General features: G+C 51.6%; 1 protein-coding gene across 1 annotated transcript in view; it reads left to right on the top strand.

The window, feature by feature from the left end:
* IGF2R (insulin like growth factor 2 receptor) overlaps positions 1 to 20,752 on the top strand; it is a 110,092-nt gene that overhangs the window by 75,279 nt on the left and 14,061 nt on the right. The window contains exons 28-38 of the mRNA XM_036871020.1: positions 3,255 to 3,385; positions 3,644 to 3,741; positions 9,714 to 9,850; positions 10,995 to 11,185; positions 12,671 to 12,797; positions 13,666 to 13,785; positions 14,074 to 14,330; positions 14,597 to 14,815; positions 16,726 to 16,875; positions 19,010 to 19,171; positions 20,266 to 20,473. Coding sequence (XP_036726915.1) covers positions 3,255 to 3,385; positions 3,644 to 3,741; positions 9,714 to 9,850; positions 10,995 to 11,185; positions 12,671 to 12,797; positions 13,666 to 13,785; positions 14,074 to 14,330; positions 14,597 to 14,815; positions 16,726 to 16,875; positions 19,010 to 19,171; positions 20,266 to 20,473 — 1,800 coding nt within the window. The remainder of the gene's footprint in view (positions 1 to 3,254; positions 3,386 to 3,643; positions 3,742 to 9,713; positions 9,851 to 10,994; positions 11,186 to 12,670; positions 12,798 to 13,665; positions 13,786 to 14,073; positions 14,331 to 14,596; positions 14,816 to 16,725; positions 16,876 to 19,009; positions 19,172 to 20,265; positions 20,474 to 20,752) is intronic.

Raw genomic sequence — 20,752 nt, 5'->3', positions numbered from 1 at the left:
GGTCTATTGTGTCACTTAAAGCTTGTGTTTCCTTATTTATTTTCTGTTTGGATGATCTGTCCATTGGTGTAAGTGGGGTGTTAAAGTCCCCTACTATTATTGTGTTACTTTTGATTTCCCCTTTCATGGTTGTTAGCATTTGTCTTATGTGTTGAGGTGCTCCTATGTTGGGTGCATAAACATTTATAATTGCTATATCATCTTGGATTGATCCCTTGATCATTATGTAGTGTCCTTCCTTATCTCTTGTAACAGTCTTAAAGTCTATTTTATCTGATACAAGTATTGCTACTCCAGCTTTCTTCTGATTTCCATTTGCATGGAATATCTTTTTCCATCCCTTCACTTCTAGTCTGTATGTGTCCCTAGGTCTGAAGTGGGTCTCTTGTAGACAGCATATATACGGATCTTGTTTTTGTATCCATTCAGCCAGTCTATGTCTTTTGGTTGGGACATTTAGTCCATTTACATTCAAGGTTATTATCGATATGTATGTTCTGATTACCATTTTCTTAATTGTTTTGGGTTTGTTTTTGTGGGTCTTTTTCTTGTGTTTCCTGCCTAGAGAAGTTTCTTTAGCATTTGTTGTTAAGCTAATTTGGTGGTGCTGGACTCTCTTAGCTTTTTGCTTGTCTGAAAAGGTTTTGATTTCTCCATCGAATCTGAATGAGATCCTTGCTGGGTAGAGTAATCTTGGTTGTAGGTTTTCTTTTTCATCGCTTTAAGTATATCCTGCTACTCCCTTCTGGCCTGCAGAGTTTCTGCTGAAAAATCAGCTGATGACCTTATTGGGGATTCCTTTGTATGTTATTTTTTGTTTTTCCCTTGCTGCTTTGAATATTTTTTCTTTGAATTTAATTTTTGTTAGTTTTATTAATATGTGTTTTGGTGTGTTTCTCCTAGGGTTTATCCTGTGTGGGACTCTGTGTGCTTCCTGGACTTGGGTGACTATTTCCTTTCCCATGTTTGTGAAGTTTTCCACTATAATCTCTTCAGATATTTTCTCAGAGCCTTTCTTTTTCTTTTCTTTTTCTGAGACCCCTATAATTCTAATATTGTTGCTTTTAGTGTTGTCCCAGCGGTCTCTGAGATTGTCTCCAATTCTTTTCATTCTTTTTTCTTTATTCTGCTCCTCGGCAGTTATTTCCACCGTTTTGTCTTCCAGCTCATGTACTCGTTCTTCTGCCTCTGTTATTCTGTTATTGATTCCTTCTAGTGTATTTTTTATTTCACTTATTGTGTTGTTCATCTCTGTTTGTTTGTTCTTTAGTTCTTCTAGATCTTTCTTAAACATTTCTTGTATTTTCTCAATCCGTGCCTCCATTCTATTTCCGAGATTCTGGATCATCTTTACTATCATTACTCTGAATTCTTTTTCAGGTAGATTGCCTATTTCCTCCTCATTTATTTGATCTTGTAGGTTTTTACCTTGCTCCTTCATCTGTGACGTACTTTTTTGCTGTCTCTTTTTTTTTTTCTTCCTTTTTTTAAATGAGTGGGATTGTGTTCCTGTCTTACTGGTTGTTTGGCCTGAGGCTTCCAACACTGGAGTTTGTAGGCTGTTGGGTAGAGCTGGGTCTTGGTGCTGAGATGAGGACCTCTGGGAGACCTCACTCTGATAAATATTCCCTGGGGTCTGAAGTTCTCTGTTAGTCCAGTGGTTGAGATTCAGAGCTCCCACTGCCGGAGCTTTGGCCTGACCTCCGGCTTGTGAACCAAGATCCTGCAAGCTGCGAGGGGTGGCAAAAAAAAAAAAACAAACAATAACAAAGTAAAAAATACAGTTAGACTAGGAAACTAACGGATATGTTAGAAAAAATATAAAAATAAAAATATAGATGAAACAACAACTGGAAGGTAAAAAGGAACCACAATAGTAAAAAAAAAAAAAAAAAAAAAAGAGGAGAAAAAAAATGGAAAAGGCCTTGGCTGTGGAGGGCAGGGCCTAAGCGGGGGTGAGGTTTGGGTGGTGGGCGGGGCCTATGCTTAGTACCCACAGGGCTGGAAAAGGCCCTGGTGGGTGTAGGGGGTGGGGCTCAGGCTCAAGGAACAGAAGGGGCCCAGATGTGCCTCCTGCCCCTGGTCTCATAGGGCGGGGGACCCCACCTGGGAGCCCAGCAGCCTTCCTGGGTTTGAGTGGGCGGGGCAAACGCCCTTGCTCCTTTCCTGCTCCTCTGGTCCTGGAGAGCCACCTCCCTCCTGCCTCTCCTGTTCTCTCCTGGCCTCCCTCCTATGTCCCCAGGATTAACCCGGCCCGGAGGGGACCTCTGAGGGTGTAGGACCCGGTCCGGGAGCTGGGCAGACTTCCCCGGCCAACTGGGCAGGGGAAACGCTGGGCCTGCTCCCCGCTGATCCGAGCCCCTGGGGGTCCCTTCGGGCATGGGAACCCCTCCCCACCTCAGCCACCCCTCAGGGGCGCCGGTCCTATCGGGTCTCCACTTCTCCAACCCCCTCAGTCCCCCACGTCCTACCAGTTTGCTCGGGGGTTCTTCCCGTCTCCTTAGGTGTCAGGGTCCCCCACCAGCGTCCGGCAGGCACCTTAGTTGTGGGGAGATGCAAACTCTGCGTCTTCCCACACTGCTATCTTGGCTCCGCCCCCCGGCCCTCCCCCCCGCCCCCGCACACCCAATGATGTTTCTGATTTCATTTGATTTTCATCACCATGACGTGTACTGATAAATGTTGTTAGCGTTTATTTCATTCTTATTTAGCAATACCAGTTACCGATTCTAAGATCATATGTCTTCTTTTTATTCCAAGTTTGGGACCCACTGGACTATTAATGGGTGTTCTGAGGTAGTACTTTCTAGAACTGAGACAAAGGGGACACATTTCATACAGGGTTGGGCTGTAAAATGTATAAGACAGGCTGTTGGTCCTCATGCTGTCTCAACAGCTGGGCAAGTGATGATAAGTTTAAGAATCTTTAAGAAAGAAGTTGAAGTAGCTGATGGGGTGAGTACATGGGCCTCCCTGAGGGCTGTGAAGAGGAAGCGACATCCTCTGAGCTCATCAGGCCAGGGGTCTCTGTACGTCATTGATCCTGTGCTTAGTCTATAAGGTCGCAGCCTTGGGCGGGAGGAGGACTGATTCTAGTCTCTGCAGTGTCATGTGACAGAGTCGGTGGTCCAGTGCCAGTAGGCCAGGCACACTTGGTCTTGTGTTTGTTCAGCGTGTGTGATGCACCATGTCTGTGTTGACCTGCCTGGGGCTTCCTGAACTGATTCTTGTTGAACTGGCTGCTTCTTGAGCAGGTCTCCTCACCCAGAAGCTGACCTATGAGAACGGGGTGTTGAAGATGAACTACACCGGTGGGGACACCTGCCATAAGGTGTACCAGCGCTCCACGACCATCATCTTCTACTGTGACCGCAGCACCCGGGCGGTGAGTGTGCTCGACGCAGCGGGGGGCCGCTTTGCCCTCACCCCTTTGCCTTTGTCTTTACAAAGTGAATCTGCTCTTACGTCTCATAAAACTTCCTGGTTAGCTTAGTTTAAGTACGTTATTTACAGAAACTGTGTTCACACCTTGATCAGTCTGTGTAGAGTGTAATGAGCAGGCCCATCCCTTACTATTTGCATCCTTAAAGCACCGACTACCTGACGTGTCCCGTTTCACGGACACGTCTCTCCACTCCCGCAGCCGGTGTTTCTCCAGGAGACTTCTGACTGCTCCTACTTGTTCGAGTGGCACACGCAGTATGCCTGCCCGCCCTTCGACCTGACCGAGTGCTCATTCAAGTAAGTCAATGCGGGTGTTGACCCTGGGGCAGTCAGGTTTACTTGATAATATTTTGCTTTAATAGTTAGTGGCCGGGAGACTTCCCTGGTGGCGCAGTGGCTAAGACTCCACACTCCCAATGCAGGGGGCCCGGGTTCGATCCCTGGCCAGGGAACTAGATCCCACGTGCATGCTGCGACTAAGAGTTCACATGCCACAACTAAGGAGCCCACAGTAGCAACTGAGACCCGGCACAACCAAATAAATAAATAAATATTAAAAAAAAAAAAAAAAAAAAGTTAGTGGCCGGGCGGGGGACAGGGGATTAGATTAGTCAGGTGATTTCTCTAAGCCTTAGTTCCTGAATGTTAAACTGAGGAGTTGGATTAGGGTAACTGCTAAATCCTTCACAACTTTCATATTCTTTGATTACCTTGTGTTAAGGTACAGGGAAGTGACTGGCGTTGAAACAGGAAACCTTGTATGATTCATGGGTGTGAGTGGATTGGAGTGACCAGGGTGTCCCCTGGCCTCTGCCCCCCCCCGGATGCTGCCTGTGTCTGGTGAAAAAGACGTGGAGAGGGAGATGGTGGAGCTGCATGGGGGGCGGGGGTAGGAGAGAGCGCCAGGGGGTGACACCCACCCTGCAGGTTCTCAGCTGCCATCACTGGTTCCTTTGTTCTGTTACCTGTGGCTCAGGTAGGCTTCTGAAATGAGGTGGTTGGCAGCTCCTGAGATAAGGTGGAGGTCTTCACTGTGTGTGAATTTCAGCAGCGTCACCCTCAGAACTGTTACAAAATACACATCTTGGGTTCCATCCCTGGAGATTTTGGTTTCACGGGTCTACATATTTCTGGATATTTAAGGGACATACTGACGTTTCTGTTGCATGAGGACCCAGCCTGAAGAGAATCACTGAGTTACAGCATTCCGTCCTGGGGAAAAATTAATCATTTCCCTGTTTCCTTCCAGTTTTTATCTTTAATTGAAGAATCAGTTAAAATGAAAGCTTATGCGTGTATATTGTATGAATTCATAAGTGTAGAAAACTGTGTCAGATGAAGTAAGCTTCCCCCATCCCATCAGCCTCATCCCACTTTTTACCATGTCTTCTTGTAGTTCTGTCTGGAGCCTTCCATGACTCTAAATGATCAATATACCCGTGCTTGTCAACCTCAAATGGTATTAGTTGACTCTGTCTTCAGACACCAGAAATGTAATTCTGGTCTCTCTCCCCTCTACCCTGCCCCACTTTCATTAGTTCCATTTTTATTTCCTCTTCTGGGCTACCTTTAGAATATGGGATGATATACTCTAAGCTCTGTTTCTTGCTTCATCACCTTTAGACATCTCTTTACTTCCCACGAAGTAAGACGAGGGCCTCAGACGCTGCCTCTCCCACTGCCGCAATGTCAGCAAGCTGTTGCTGGTGCACTGTCAACGTTTACAACATGTGTGTCCTGCTGGGTAGCTCTTAACGGTCTTACCTGCTTTATTCAGAGGGTGGTTCTAAAGAATTAAAAACTAATAAGCGGCGTTTACAGTATTGCATAAACATCATTTGCTGCAAAATCACATGGTCTGATTGGATCTGCAGAGAAATGACATAATCTTGTGTCTCTTAGCTTCCTCTTACTGAAGGAAGATAGGCTTAGTGTTTAGGTCAGAAGATTCCCATTTGTTCCATTTCATAAGTTGCTCCAAAAATCATTCCACATTTAGTTTGCTTAATATTTGGAACATAGCTACCTCGATAGGTGTTAAATCTTGGCATTTTACGTTGTCTTTCTCTTTTATTGTTGACAGAATAATATGCCTTCCCATTGTATCTCAGACTGTCAGGGTTCTTCACGATGCTGTGTCTACGGATAATCACCGTTCTTCTTCAGGAAGGTCTCAGTTCGGATTTGGGCCGTGTGTTTTCTGCTCCTTTGATCAGAGCTCATTTTGGGATCACTCCTGGCTTGGATCCACTGCTTCTTGGATTTGATGTCCTTTGTTTTGGCTTCCTTTTTTGTTTTGTTAGAGTGCATCCTCCTGTACTTTGGAGAGGTTGGATGGGAGAGAACCCATGCATTGTCTGAAAATGCCAGTAACTTGCTCTTAAATCTGATTGTCTGTAGTAGGGTTACAGATTCAAATTAATTTCCCCTCAGTTTTTGAAGGCATCGTCCCATTTCCTACAAGAATTGTGTATGTTTGGTGGAAGAGTTTATTGCGCATCTTCTGTTTTTGTGTTTTTACTCCATTCTGGAATATTTTCTGAACTTTAAAAAATCGGCTATCCTTTGGAGATTTTTATTTTGAATTTCAAATAAGTCCTTCTAATCATCTCTGAGGATACTAATTATAATTTTTTTGTTTCTTTTTGAAAAATCTCATCATGCATTCCCTGAATTATAATTCATTTTCTTTTAACGGTTGCCTTAAACATGTATTTTTGATTTAATGGAAAGCTAAAGTTGGTAACTATACCCATCCCTGCAACAATAAAATAACGTAGAACCTTGTAGCACCAACGCTCTCTCCCCATCTCCATGGTATTGTGGTCGAGTGCTTTTGTTCTGACTTGTTTTCTTACCTCTTGAATAAGTCATTATTGTGATTTAAAAAAATATTCATTGGTTGCTTGACTATATAAATTTCTTCTTTTGAAGAGGAAAAGAAATGTCTCTCTTTCTTTGGCTTACTCTTCCTCTTTGCATTTTACCCCTTGCTTTTGACTTAATTCTCTTTCTTTAAGTACTCTGTTTAGTATAATGCTATGCATAGTGCTGGTTTGCAAACTGTTTGCTTCTGGTCTCTGATGGGGTGAAGAGCTGTGTCACCTTGCACTAGAGACAGTGAAGGAACCATTGTCCGTTACTGGTTCATCTTGTGGCGCTGGCTCCTCCCACGGTTGCCGACTTGGTCCTGGGTACAAATCGCAGTGTAAGTCACACTGCTTGGTTTGAACAGAGACTCTGTCGAGTTAAATCTTGGTCTTTACTTGAAAAGGCTTAGTTTTATTGTCAATAGCTTGGTACAGAATTCCAGGTGAATACTTTTTTTGTGTGCGTCGGCACTTCGAAGGTAATCTACCATCTTCCGGTGCTTAGTATTGCTGTTAGAGAACCTGCCCCCGTCCGTCCCAGTTTCATTCCTTTGTAGATAACCTACCTTTTCTGTGTATTTTCTCTTGTGTTTGTTCTGCAGTCTTAGTCTGATTTGTTAGGTATGGCTTTGTTATTTATGTTGCTTGGAAGTTGATGCTTTCTAAACTAAAGATGAATGTCTGTTATTCACTTGGAAATATTTGCAGTGATTGTATATTTGAAGGTTGCCTCTAACCTATTCTGTCTCTTTTCTTCTGGGACTTGTATTAATCATATCTTAGGCTTTCCTATTCTATCCCCCATGTCTTTTATTTATTATTTTTTTTAATTTTAAAAAAAATTATTTTTTTCAATTACTCTTGGCTGTGTTGCGTCTTTGTTGCTGCGCGTGAGCTTTCTCTAGTTGTGGCGAGCGGGGGCTACTCTTCGTTGCGGTGCACGGGCTTCTCATTGCAGCGGCTTCTCTTGTTGCGGAGCATGGGCTCTAGGCATGTGGGCTCAGTAGTTGTGGCGCATGGGCTTAGTTGCTCCGTGGCATGTGGGATCTTCCTGGACCGGGGCTCGAACCCCTGTCCCCTGCATTGACAGGCGGATTCTTAACCATTGTGCCACCAGGGAATCCCTCACCATGTCTTCAAGTATCTTATTTATCTGTTTCTGGACTGTATTCTGTTTCCTTAGACCTATTTCCAACTTAATTCTCTTATCAGCTGATTTAATTTGCTGTTTTGACTGTTCCCTTTTTAATTTTCATGACTGTCCTTTTCATGCTAGGAGTTCTGTTTGGTACTCTTTCTTTTTTAAAACCTATTTTAGAAACAGTTTTTTTTTTTTTAATTAAAAAAATTTTTTTATTTATTTTGGCTGCGTCGGGTCTTAGCTGCGGCACGCGGGATCTTCGTTGCGGCATGCGGGCTTCTCTCCAGTTGTGGCACTCGGGCTCAGTAGTTGCGGTGTGCAGGCTTAGTTGCCCCACAGGGCATGTGGGATATTAGTTCCCCAACCAGGGATCGAACCCACGTCCCCTGCATTGGAAGGTGGATTCTTTTTTTTTTTTTTTTTTTAAAGATTTTTAATTTTTATTTATTTATTTATGGCTTGTGTTGGGTCTTCGTTTCTGTGCGAGGGCTTTCTCTAGTTGCAGCAAGCGGGGGCCACTCTTCATCGCAGTGCGCGGGCCTCTCACTATCGCGGCCTCTCTTGTTGCGGAGCACAGGCTCCAGACGCGCTGGCTCAGTAATTGTGGCTCACGGGCCTAGTTGCTCCGCGGCATGTGGGATCTTCCCAGACCAGGGCTCGAACCCGTGTCGCCTGCATTGGCAGGCAGATTCTCAACCACTGCGCCACCAGGGAAGCCCGGAAGGTGGATTCTTAACCACTGGACCACCAGGATAGTCCCTGTTGGTACTCTAATTCATCATTTCTTTCCTCCATTCTACCCCCCTTCTTTTATTATAGTTTCAGTTTCTTCTTTTAGGTCTTTAACCATTTACAGTAAGTCTCTATCAGATGGTCCATTATATGAAGTTCCTGAGGACCTGCTTTTGCAAATACCTGTGTCTCTCACATAGGCTGGTATTAACGCCAGATCCATCCTTTCGCTCTCATCCCATTTATGGTCCATCAACTTTCAAAATACCTGGAGTTCTCTCTTCCGGAAGCACCTCCCTGCCCTGGTTCATGCCGTCTTCATCTCGCCCCTGCATCTCCGCAGTGGCCCCTCAGTGGTCCCCTGACCCACGCTGGGCTAGTCCCGCACAGTGATTAGAGTGGCCCTGTTAGACTGTAAGTCGGCCCAGGCTGTTGCTGAGACCCCTCAATGCGGTGAAGCCCCTGTCTCTCCCTGCTGGAACGCTCCATGTGATGCTACCCTCAGCCCCTGCTGCGTCACTCCTCACGTCTGCTCTGCTCCAGCCACACGGGGCTCCTTGCTTCCCTGCGAGCGCACCGGGCTCTCCGCACCTCAGGCCCTTTGCTCCCGCTGCTGCCTCTGCCCGTGCTGCGCTTTGCCGGGTCCCTGCGTGACTGGCTCTTCCGCGTCTTTCTGAGTTTATTCAGAGGTGGCCTCCTCAGGAAGGCCTTCTCTGGCCATTGTCTAAAATCTCACCTCCTCTTTCCCCTTCCAAACTTCATACCCACTTCCCGGCCTTTTTTTCCCTCTTCACTGTAATTGCCGTCTGACATACTGTACATTTTAAAAAATTACCTTGTGACTTCTGCAGACTTCATAAAATGGGCGATTTTTATCTCTTTCCTTCAACACAGTAGCCCCAGGTGGCATGTAGTTTTTGAATGAATGGGTGATTCTCAGTCTCTGATGTGCTGAGGTTACCGCCTGGTGAAGTGGCATGTGTGGTTGTCCTCTGTCTCCACCTGGATCTGGCGCCCTGCAGAGGGAGTGTTTCTCTTTCTTACCATTAACTCTGCACCTGGCGTAGGGCTGGCTCTCAGTGTCTGTCCCTGCTTGGGGTTCGTGCAGTAAGTAAACCTTTACCTGAGCAGGTCAACATTAGCCTGTTTCATTTCAGTGACTGTTGGTGTCCTCCAGCTTGGGAAGCAGGTGGCCTGCCCGGACTTCCCTGGGCATTGCGTGTCTTAGCTGTCTGTGTATCCTTGTCTTCTCACTGGCCTGAGCAGGACAGGCGCTTCCTCTTTGCTTTTTTTGGTTAATAACATAATTTTGTTGAGCTGGGGCTTGACATTTCCTGAACTCAAGCTGTGTTGTTGCTGATTCCGCCTGGAGCTGGGAGAGTCCAGTGTCGAGTTCTGTCCCTGGCAGGATCTGATTCCCAGGGTGTCAGGAGTAGACTCTGCCTTTATGCTGATCCTCTGCAGACGGAGCGCTAGACTCTGTTAGAATCCAGCTGAACCTCACCGTGGCGCTTTCTTCCCCTCAGAGACGGGGCTGGGAACACCTTCGATCTCTCATCCCTGTCGAGGTACAGTGGCAACTGGGAAGCCGTCACGAGGACGGGAGCCACTGAACACTACCTCATCAACGTGTGCAAGTCTCTGGCTCCGCAGGCTGGCTCGGGTGAGTGAGCTCTCTGGCGGGGGTGCTCATGGCTTGTAGTGAGTTTATGGGCGAAGAGGAAGTAAGAGCGGATTCTTCGACGGCGCGTCGCTCTCTGACACATGAGTGCTTTTGCCAAGAAGCAGCAGGAGGAATTATCTGAGGGTCTTGATGACCCACCCCTGGTGTGGTCCAGGGTAAATCAGTGCTGAAGGCTCTGTTGGGAGCAGTATAACCGTTGTTTGAACGTGGGGAGCTGGAGGGTGGGTAGAAATAATCCCCGTGGCAGGTAATTCTTAGCCAGGGCAAGAGATAGGAGGGTGGGAGATGGAGCTCTGGGTATGTGCCCTCTGTATTCATTGAGAGCAGAGTGGGTGGGGTCCTGTTAGGATGCACCCAGACCCTTGGTGCCAGCGATGAGAGGCTAGAACTCAGTTGTACCCGTGCGACTAGGAGCAGCAACCCACGGAGACCTTGGTGCCATCCGCGGCCCACTGGGATCCTGGAGACGAAACCTGTCCCGTTTTCTTGGAGTTTTATGCAGCCTCACTGAGGCAGCCTCTTGTCTGGCTCAACTCAGAGGGGGCAATGTTCCTGTCTTTTTTTTTTTTTTTTAAAAAAGAAAAAAAACAAACCCAGAAAGTTATTTTTCTCCTCTGCATGGTTTGAGGCCATGGCCCACTTCCCCTTGCTTTGTATGCTGGCTAGATGGGCGACACCGAGGCTCTTATTAACCACGAAGTGGGACTCGTTCTTTACCCAGGGCAGATGACTCAGACATTTCGGGGACTGGGAAATTGGCACAGTTCTTGGTGACTTCTTAAAGTAAGATAGCACGTGAATATAGGCCATTTAAAATGTTCCATGGGCGTAATCTAGGTGTTTCAGCTTCATCTTGTTTGGGGATCAGAAATAATTGAGGCTATTCTGCCTTGAATTCTCCCCACACCCCATGCTCACCCCCAACCCATCTGTGGTAAAACAGCGTTTCATGGAGTGAGAACTCATGGTGTCGTTGGCATCTGACTTAATGAAAGAAAACACTGATATTTTGCAGTGATTGTTAGAATCAACTATGTCGTGTGCCGGACGTTACGTCCCTTGTTAAGTCCTAGACTGGACAGGGGCTGATGGTCACTCCTAACTGTCTCTGCTTGTGCTGCAGAGCCGTGCCCTCCGGAGGCGGCTGTGTGTCTGCTGGGTGGCTCCAAGCCCGTGAACCTGGGCAGAGTGAGGGATGGCCCTCAGTGGAGCGAGGGCATGACTCTCCTGAGGTACGTCGATGGTGACCTGTGTCCGGACCAGATCCGGAAGAAGTCCACCACCATCCGCTTCTCGTGCAGCGAGAGCCAACTCGTAAGTGACACAGCTGTCTCGGCCCCCGTGCGAGTCCAGGGTCAGCGAGACTGATGTCTCACTTCCTGGGATGTGAGTTGAAGAGCTCGGGGTGACCCAGCCTAACGAAGGGCATGGGCGGCGCGGCCTCGGGCCCATGGTCCCGGGGTGTCCACCCTGGCAGTTCTTGTTCCAGAATTCGGTGGTTCTCTTTGAAGTTTGACTCAGATCCCTGAAGGCCGGAGAGAGAACTGATATTTGATAACCTGCCCTTGTCTTCATGGAGGCACTTGGGTAAAGCAGAAGGTTGGGCAGACCCGGTTCCAAGGTAGCTCTTCCACTTCCTGGCCGTGTACCTCGGTCACTTAACCTCCCTAAACTGAACACCTGTTACCAACACGAGCTTGGCCTGTCCTGCCAATTCGCTATGAGGTTAGAGAGAGGAGGCGTGGAGCGCCGGGCACCGTTTCTGGCATGTGGTTGGTGCGTGGTAACTGGGTTCTCATCTCATCTCTGGACGATTCCTTCCCTGACGGGTTGGTACATGCAGTTCAGCAGGTGGGGGCTGAATTAATGGTTTCTCTGGACGGTTTTTTCACCGCGGGAGCACCTCTGCCTCGGAGATGAAGGTGCAGCCTGTGTGCTGTCTTGTAAGATTCAGGAGTGAGGTCAGGCTGGCCCAGTGCACTCCATCCTCAGTGTCAGGACAGAGCACCACCGTGCAGCTGCGTGTGGGCAGCCGTGGCGGGAGGAGCCGGAGGTCTGCCCCCTTGACGGGGTGGCAGCTGAGGTTTCCCCTCAGGACGCTGTGCAGAGGCTGAGCCTGGGCCCCTGCGCTGCTGGCATCCGTGCTCCTGGGCCCCTACAGACTCGCTCAGCTCTGTAACTGAGTGGAGAGGCTCACGGCAGAGCAAGACAGCTGCTTGGTCTGTGGAGGGCTCTGCACGCGGGTGCCGGGGGCTGGTTTATCTGGGAAGGAGGGCGCTGCTGCACAAATCTTACCTTTTTACCCTCGCCGTGTGGACGAGACACGTCTGAGAGGCAGGGAGCCTTAGCCCAGGTGGTGGAGGGATTAGTTAGTTCATGACCGGTTCTCCCTGCGGGTCTCCCTGTTATGTCCATCATTAACAGATGCCGGTTCCGTTTTTCGGGACGGTACCATTTATTTCCTCGTTCGTGCCTCGCGGTCGCCCTTTGAGCACCCTTCGCCACCCCGTCCCCGCCCCCACCTTAGAAGCCTTAGCTGTCGGAACACGTCCCTGTCCCCCGAGGGGATTTCCGGCTCTCTCTCACCCTGTGTGTGTCAAGCCCCCAGGGGTATCTCAGGAGCAAACCCTGACCCTTTGCTTCTCCCCAGTCTGCCCTCGTCCCGTGAAGACACCGAGACGGGTGTGTCACGGGCTTGTGGTGCGTCACAGGGGAGCTCCTGCTCGACGCCAGTGGGCGCTGTTACCTGCGTCAGGTGTGCACCCCGTCAGCAGCTGTCTGTCCTTCGCCTGTTTCTAGAACTCCAGGCCCATGTTCCTCAGTGCCGTGGAGGACTGCGAGTACACCTTCTCCTGGCCCACGGCCGCCGCCTGCCCTGTGAAGAGCAACGTGCACGACGACTGCCAGGTCACCAACCCCTCCACGGGTGAGGGGCGCTGCCGGCCACCCATCCCCACCCCCTCAACACACGCGCAAGTGCACGTGCACACACACACACACACGTAGGTACACACGCGCACACACATGTGCATACACGGGCACACACGTGTATACACACACGGCCACACAGATGCATACACACGTGCGCGCACACGCACACACACATGTGGGCGCACACACGTGCACGTGCATACACACACGGCCACGCAGGTGCATACACACACGCGCACACACACACGCATGCATACACGGGCATGCACGTGCACGCACACGCGCGCACTGCATACAGACACACGTGCGCGCGCGCAAGCGTGAGAGACCCAGTGTGAGGCAGGGAGCAGGCACCCCGGGCAGCAGCATCCTGTCCTGTGGGTGCACGTTTGGCCTTTCCTGCTGGATCTGCCCGGTCCTGTTGACTTGTGGCTCTTCAGTGGAGAAGAGACTGAGCCCCTCCCTGGAAGCCGTGCTCCCCGTAACTCCTGTTTCTGGGGCGCTGGTCCCAAGCTCTAGGCTGGCGGAGCTGGAGTCAGTCTCCTGCTCCTTTCAGAGTTGACGTGGGGCAACGAGGAAACCACAGGATCTCAGCGCTGGGGCCCGGAAAGGTTTGGGGGTGGGTCACTGGCAGCGGGAGGGATGCCGGCGGAATCGCCGTGGCCGCTGTGGCCCGGGCGCAGGAGGACACCCTGAGCCGCTGTCTCCTGGGTACTTTCTAGCTGTCAGGAAGGTTTTGGGGGCCGCGTCAGCAAAGGGGGGCGGTGACACGTGACGAGGAATCAGGAGGCCCGATGGCCGGCGGGATCTGTGTGTGAGCGCCGGTGATGGGTCACGGTGTCCCCATCCCTTCCCCCGAGCAGGACACCTGTTTGACCTGAGCTCTCTAAGCGGCAGGGCCGGGTACACTGCCGCCTACAGCGAGAAGGGGCTGGTCTACCTCAGCGTGTGCGGGGACAACGAGAACTGCGCCCCTGGCGTAGGTGAGTGCGGCCCGCCCTCCCGGCCCCGAGGTCGGCCTCAGCCTCCGCGTCCCTCCCGCGAAGAGGTCAGATGCCTTCATCGGCAGCAGTGGACTGGTTGGGGTGCGGGGGCTTCGTGGCCACGTGATGGAATACTAGATGTGTAACATTTGCTAAAACCACACGGGACCCTCCCGAGTGTTAGCTGTGAATTTCAAAGTCTGGTTCTGCAGAAAGTTCTCATGGGAAAGCGTGTGGTTTGAATCCATAATTGTGTGTCTTCCACTCTCCCTTGTGCGTTTGGGACAGGGGCCTGCTTCGGGCAGACCAGGATCAGCGTGGGCAAGGCGAGCAAGAGGCTGAAGTACGTGGACCAGGTCTTACAGCTGGTGTACGAGGATGGCTCCCCCTGTCCTTCCAAGACCGGCCTGAGCTACAAGAGCGTGATCAGCTTCGTGTGCAGGCCCGAGGCCGGGCCCACCAACAGGCCCGTGCTCATCTCCCTGGACAAGCAGACGTGCACGCTCTTCTTGTACTGGCACACGCCCCTCGCCTGCGAGCAGGTGGTGAGTCGGGCTGGGCCCGTGTGGCACGGCCCACCTGGGGGCCCCGCGCCGCTTCTCCTGCGACTCCCTCGGGCCCCCAGCCTGTCTCATCCACTCTTGGGGCCCCAGTCATACTTGGTTCAAAGTGCCCGATGTTAGGTAACCAAGCATTTGGGGCGCTGGTCCACCCTTCGTGCTCTTTTGGTTCAGCTTATGTTCTCGTGGGTGACTTGGGGGTCAGGAACACGTATTGCAGACACCAACGAGGCCTGTTTCCTGCTTGACAGACGGAATGTTCCGTGAGGAACGGCAGCTCCGTCATCGACTTGTCCCCCCTCATCCACCGCACCGGGGGGTACGAAGCGTACGATGAGAGCGAGGACGACGCCCCCGACACCAGCCCGGACTTCTACATCAACATCTGCCAGCCGCTGAGCCCCATGCACGGGGTGCCTTGTCCCGCCGGCGCCGCTGTGTGCAAAGTTCCCGTCGACGGCGCCCCCATAGTGAGTAGGGAACCAAGGGCGGAGACCATCCTGCAAGATTTGTAACAGTCTCCTTCATGCCGTGTTTCTGGCTTTCACTGGAGAGTTTTCAGGCAGAAAGACTGGGGAAATGAGCCAGGACTACGTGTGTCTGAGTCCACTAGGGGAGGCGGACTGCAAGGGTCTGTGCGTTGAGCTGTCGGCGGATGAGGGTGGTCAGTAGTTATGGAAGAAAACGTGAGCACACGTGTAGACACACTGTTTCGTATCAGGTCAGAAGGCTCAAGGACGCTGATGGAACTTGGTTTCTTGGCTTACATGCGGGTCTTGTGTCACTGAAACGCTTGTGAAGTGCAAGCAGGTTCTTTGGTAAATGAGTTGTAATTAAGGGTATAAGCTGGTTTGCTAATAGCTGAGTGTTCTGCCTTCCAGTATAGATTTGGATCTCTAAACATTGTCTCCATGAGTTATATTCATGTTTTGTCAGATTCTTGGTATGTTTTATTTGAAATGCATCTCAAAAGTGGTGTGTTTGTCTGCATTCTTTAAACAGGGAGTCGTGTCATAAGGTATCTAGATGTCCTTTTAAAAAATGGATGTTATCTGTGGTGTTGGTGGGGAGAGACGTTGGGAGGGGTGGGGAAGTGGGCCGTGATATGAACTTGACAGAGGCATAGCTATGTGACAAGTGCAGGGCCTGGAGCAACCAGATGTTGGCAGGAAGGGCTGTGGTGTCAGCCTTTCTAGTGGTGGCAGGGGAGAGCCTTGGTGTGAACCACTTGCTGACAGGTCCAGTCTGCTTTGTTTTCCCATCCGGCTACTTTTTCTCAGATTTAAAAAAATGCAGGAAGTTCTCTAATTAGAGAGGGTGTTGTGTCATTGTGGACCTAACATGCCCCACAGTGGTGAACAAAGCACGTTGTGGCTTCATTCACACACACACACACTCAGTACACACATGCTCATCTCACACACACACTCATCACACACACATCACACTCATCTCACATGCATCTCACACTCATCACACACACTCATCACACTCATCTCACACACAGTCATCACATGCACTCATCACACTCATCACGCTCATCTCACACGCACTCATCACACTCATGCATCTCACACTCATCACACGCACACATCATGCACACTTATCACACACACATCTCCCACTCGTCACACGCACTCATCACAGTCATCACACTCATCACACACCCTCATCTCACGCACATCACACAGTCATCACACTTATCGCAAATTCATCTCACACACTCATCACACACAACCGCACTCATCACATGCACTCATCACACACACATCTCTCACACACACACACACACACGTGTACATACACACTGTTCCTGGCCGGTCACTTTTCGTTCACTCGCGTGTTTATTTGCTCGAAAACACTTGCCGAGCAGCCAGCGTGTGCCAGGCGCTGTGTGAAGCCGCGGAAGACCGCGCGGAGTGAGTAAGCGTGTGCTCAGTGCCCCCTGAGGCCACGCCGTGAGCACCGCCGAGGAAGCAGCTGTCCCGGCGCGGGGCTGGACAGGAGGAGACGGGGCGTTGTTGGGGCAGCCACGTGGGCTCCTGCTTCCCGCCAGCCGGAGCCAGAAACCGTGCAGCTGCCCCGGTGTAACTGGAGAGAGAGGCAACATGCCTGTTGCCTAGAATTGTCAAAAATTGACCCTGAGTAGAACAATTGTTACTAATGTAGGACCGAAACTGATAACCACTGGCAAACAGGTTTCTTTGTGGTGCCTTATTGTCAGGACTTTTCAAATGAGCTGCTATTAACCCAATGTCTTTAGGTGCTACTCATCTTTAAAACAGATGGCATGTTAATTTTTGCAATTCTCTGTTAGCCGTTCTTCCACTAACTTGGGGAAAAATTACTTCTCTGAAACATTGCTTTTTTCTTTGTTTAGGATATTGGTCGAGTCACAGGACCTCCGATACTCAATCCCATAGCTAACGAAGTTTACTTGAACTTTGAAAGTAGTACTCCTTGCCTGGTGGACAAGCATTTCAACTACACCTCACTGATCGCCTTTCATTGTAAGAGGGGTGTGAGCATGGTAAGTGAGCGCCTGTTTACAAGGTAGGAGCCAAAGTGAGGGTCAATGAACCAGAGCTGGAAACCCATAAAGCCTGTTTCAGACCAAGAATGCCTGTGTTCACAATGCCTGCCTTGCATCATGCGGTGTGCCAGTGGTGCATGGAATAACTTAAAGCCATTAATTTAACATAAGCCCACCCTGAGTTACCAGGGCAGATTTTGCACACAGAGGCTTGTTGTAATTTTAAAATATGAAACACTTGAGCATAGAAGTGGCCTTCACCTTTGCCTACCAATATACAAAAGCGTCAACTTTGGTTTTCTTTTTTTAAATTATAACATTACTTATCTTATTGGGAAGTCAGATGTTTTGGCAGCTGTAATCACTCAGTACATAATCCAGATTTTGGAAGTTAGCAAACAAAAGAAGACCTCTGGAATCAAAATAGCTACAACAGATTTGTACAATCTACTTTTAAGGAGGCCATTGATTTTTGTTTTACATGCATTTAAAAAACAGAACTGGTTTCCATTAAAAAAAAGTGCTGTTTTATAAAGAGTTTTGCATTAGTTTTCTCTCAATCTCCCTCGGAAAATGGGAGATAAATTGGTAGATTGTGGCCCCTGTTTTGCACTGACTCAGAAGGGCCGCCTGATGTCACATGGCTCTGCAGGGGCAGCTGGGCGCCCACCCACTGCTCCAGTGGAGAGCTCTTTGCTCCAGGCAGCCTGGCTTTCAGCCCCTTACCTGTGCTTCTGAAATCCCTAAAACTCCAAAAACTTAACAATCCTTTGACGTGAGTGGACTGGGGCTACTTATGGTCTGTATTTGTCACACCTGATGTGACTATGTAGAAGTGTTAATGTACTTGATTACAGGACCGTGTGTGTGTGTGTGTGTGTGTGTGTGTATGTGTATGTGTAAGACACACATATCCTGAACTGCCTCTGAAAACCCTGAAGGTGATGAATTCTAAGACTCTTGTGGCTGAAGGAGTGCAAGTAAAGGTCGTGGTTCTGTAACATGGAATCTCAGTAAGATGACATTCTGAATCCCTGGCCTGTAGCAGGTTTGTGAGGGAGAGGGGGCTGTGGCTGCCACAGATGGGTGACTGGACAGTGGCAGGAAGTGGCCTGGCAGCAGCCTGCCAAGGAGGGACAGTACAGTCATTGAGAGAAGGGGGAGAAACAAACCACTGCTTTCTGGGGCCTCTGCATATAGAGCCCCAGAGCTCCCAGACAGACCTTTCCCTGTTCACAAACTGTTGGGTGTGAGGATACTCCTGAGTGATCAAGGCGAGGGAGGCCGTGATCGTCGGCTCCCTTGTCTCTGCAAGTGGGGCGTCTGGACACACGTCCGCAGGTACCCCTGGACTTGCGCTGGTCTCGGAGCAGCGGCGTGCTAAGAGTGGTCAGTACTTTGGGGTTTTAGAAACGGTATCTCACGCTGCATGTGTGTCAAGTTTGGAAGGATTTTCGAGGAGATTTTCTCTCCCTGTGTTTTTTTATCTTTAGTGGAGATATTTTCTTCACTTACATTTATAGAAAAACAGATTCTCAGCTACAGCTAAAAATGAATTTCCTTATCTGTTTTTGTGGCTGTCGCTGAATGAGGGAGGGAGAAAGCACCTTGATTTATATTTATTTATGATACTTGGCTTGTGGAATGTCTTGCCAGGTCACTTCTCTACCTTATCGTAAACCCTCAGCTTCCAGAGGCGGTGGAGCAGAGATGCATACAGAATCACTTGCCTCCGTCCTTCGCGGCGGGAGGGTCTTGGTTTCACACGCCTCTCTGTCACGACGTTTAAAGATCCCTCGCTTTCTGCCTTTGAGCTGGTAGCGTGGAGCCCTGAGATGCTGTGCCTCTGTGGGTGCAGGGCCACGGCCCAGGGGCAGCGAGGAGCTGGGGCGTGCGCAGGCCTGCCTCGCGGTGCTGGAGGGCAGTGCTGCTTCCTTGCTGCTGGCGGGGACGATGGCTCCGTCCTCTTGGAGAGAGGCCCCCGTGGGTCACCCCGAGCCCCTGGCGGTCTGGAGGCAGCGCAGGAGCCCGCGGCCCCCGGGCAGGTGTCTCCAGCACTTGCGGGGGAGCAGGGAGGACGCTGTGCTTGTTAACCCGCGTGGGTTCAAGCCCGAGCCCTGCCTTAAAACAGGGCACTCCGAAGCTGCTGAGGACCAGCGACTGCGACTTTGTGTTCGAGTGGGAGACGCCGCTGGTGTGTCCTGACGAGGTGAAGGCAAAGGGCTGCTCCCTGACGGACGCGCAGCTGCACTACAGCTTCAACCTGTCCAGCCTCTCCAAGAGCACCTTCAAGGTAGCGCTGCTGCCCCGGCGCCCGCTGTCTCGGGGCCGCCGCCTGGCTGCTTTCTGACGCTCGCTTGCGTTTCGCAGCGTGGCACGTGTGATCACTGGAGGACGTGTGGCCGCGAGGCAGTGCGTGGCGGGGGGCGGCCTTACTCTGTCCCGGGCGGGGCTCGGACGGTGTGCAGACCAGTCGCGGCTCACGCCGGAGACGAGCCTCGCGGTGGGAGCGATTCTTTGTTTTGGAGGGCTCCGCGGCCCGGAGAGGGGGCAGGGGGGCTCTTCATGTCGCAGATGGAGAGCCGGAGGCCGCTCGTGGGTGACCGCACGTGGACACGTGTGTGACCACGTGCCCGTAAGGGGCGGGGCCGGCAGAGGCCAGGTGGACCCCCTCTGTCTCCAGCGTGACCGCAGAGGTGCCGGGGGCAGGGAGCTGTGGGCCCCCGACTTGAACACACCTGGGTGTGTAGGGGCTGGTCCGGCCCCGGCCTGAGCGCTGTGGACTCTTCGTTACGTGGCTGGGGCCGTGGCCTACGTCCCTGCGACGCAGGCGTTGCTGAGTCGTACGGCCGTGGACCGAGCCCGCGAGATCCCCTGCCGCCCAGGGGACGGCGGCTGGTGAGCGGTGAGCTCCGAGGTGTGTGCCCAGGTGCCAGCGGCCTGGCTGCTGTAGCGGAGACCGTGCCTGGGCGCAGGCCCTCCCGACGGGTGCGCCACGGGTGCGGCCTGCGGAGGCTGGGCGGCAAGGGCGGCACCGTCGCTCAGGCTGCGGCCGCCCTGCGCTCGGCTCGGAGTCCTCGGCGCTCCCAGCTTACAGGCGGGAGACGCGGGCTTCGGGAAGGGGGGCGAGCCGCCTGGGGTCTCGCGGCCGCCGCCCCCCACGGGCCCGCGGGAGCACGGCCAGCAGGGCTGCCACCGGAGGGCAGGGCCTCGGTGCGGAAGGCGCCCGGAGAGTGGACAGGGCGTCGCCCTCTGGACGGGGGCAGGGCCCCAGAGGAGGAGGCGAGCGCCCAGGCGCCCGGGCACAGCCGCGGACCCAGCCGCCGCTTGCCTGCACGCGCCCTGCACCCGGAGACCCCTCACGGCCGCGGGGTGATGTCTCTCCAGGTGACCCGAGACTCGCGCACCTACAGCATCGGGGTGTGCACCGCGGCTGCGGGCCTGGACCAAGGAGGCTGCAAGGACGGAGGCGTCTGTCTGCTCTCCAGGAGCAAGGGGGTGTCTTTCGGGAGGCTGGCGTCGATGAGGCTGGATTACAGGCACCAGGACGAAGCTGTCATTTTAAGTTACGCCAACGGAGATAATTGCCCTCCAGGTAAATCTTTGCAGAGGGGTGAATCTTAACGTTCCCAGGAAACATGAAATTAGACGTGGCAGCAGGAGAGAACTGAGGAATGATGCTGTGGATGCTGCGAGCACCGGGACCTTGGCTCGGGCCACGGGACGATCCATCCTGACAGCCCTAGGGCCCTCGAACTGCTTGTCACGTTGCGGCCGGGAGGCCTGGCAGTCCCCACGTTGGTTGAGGGTGACCATTTCTGTGCAGAGTCCTTGTTTGAGGTGACGGCGCCTGGTGAGGCCCAGCCAACGTGGT

Source organism: Balaenoptera musculus, chromosome 12, assembly GCF_009873245.2.
Source record: "Balaenoptera musculus isolate JJ_BM4_2016_0621 chromosome 12, mBalMus1.pri.v3, whole genome shotgun sequence".
NCBI lineage: Eukaryota > Metazoa > Chordata > Mammalia > Artiodactyla > Balaenopteridae > Balaenoptera > Balaenoptera musculus.
The sequence above is the reverse complement of the archived record's forward strand: the minus strand, read 5'-3'. Positions and strand labels throughout refer to the sequence as shown.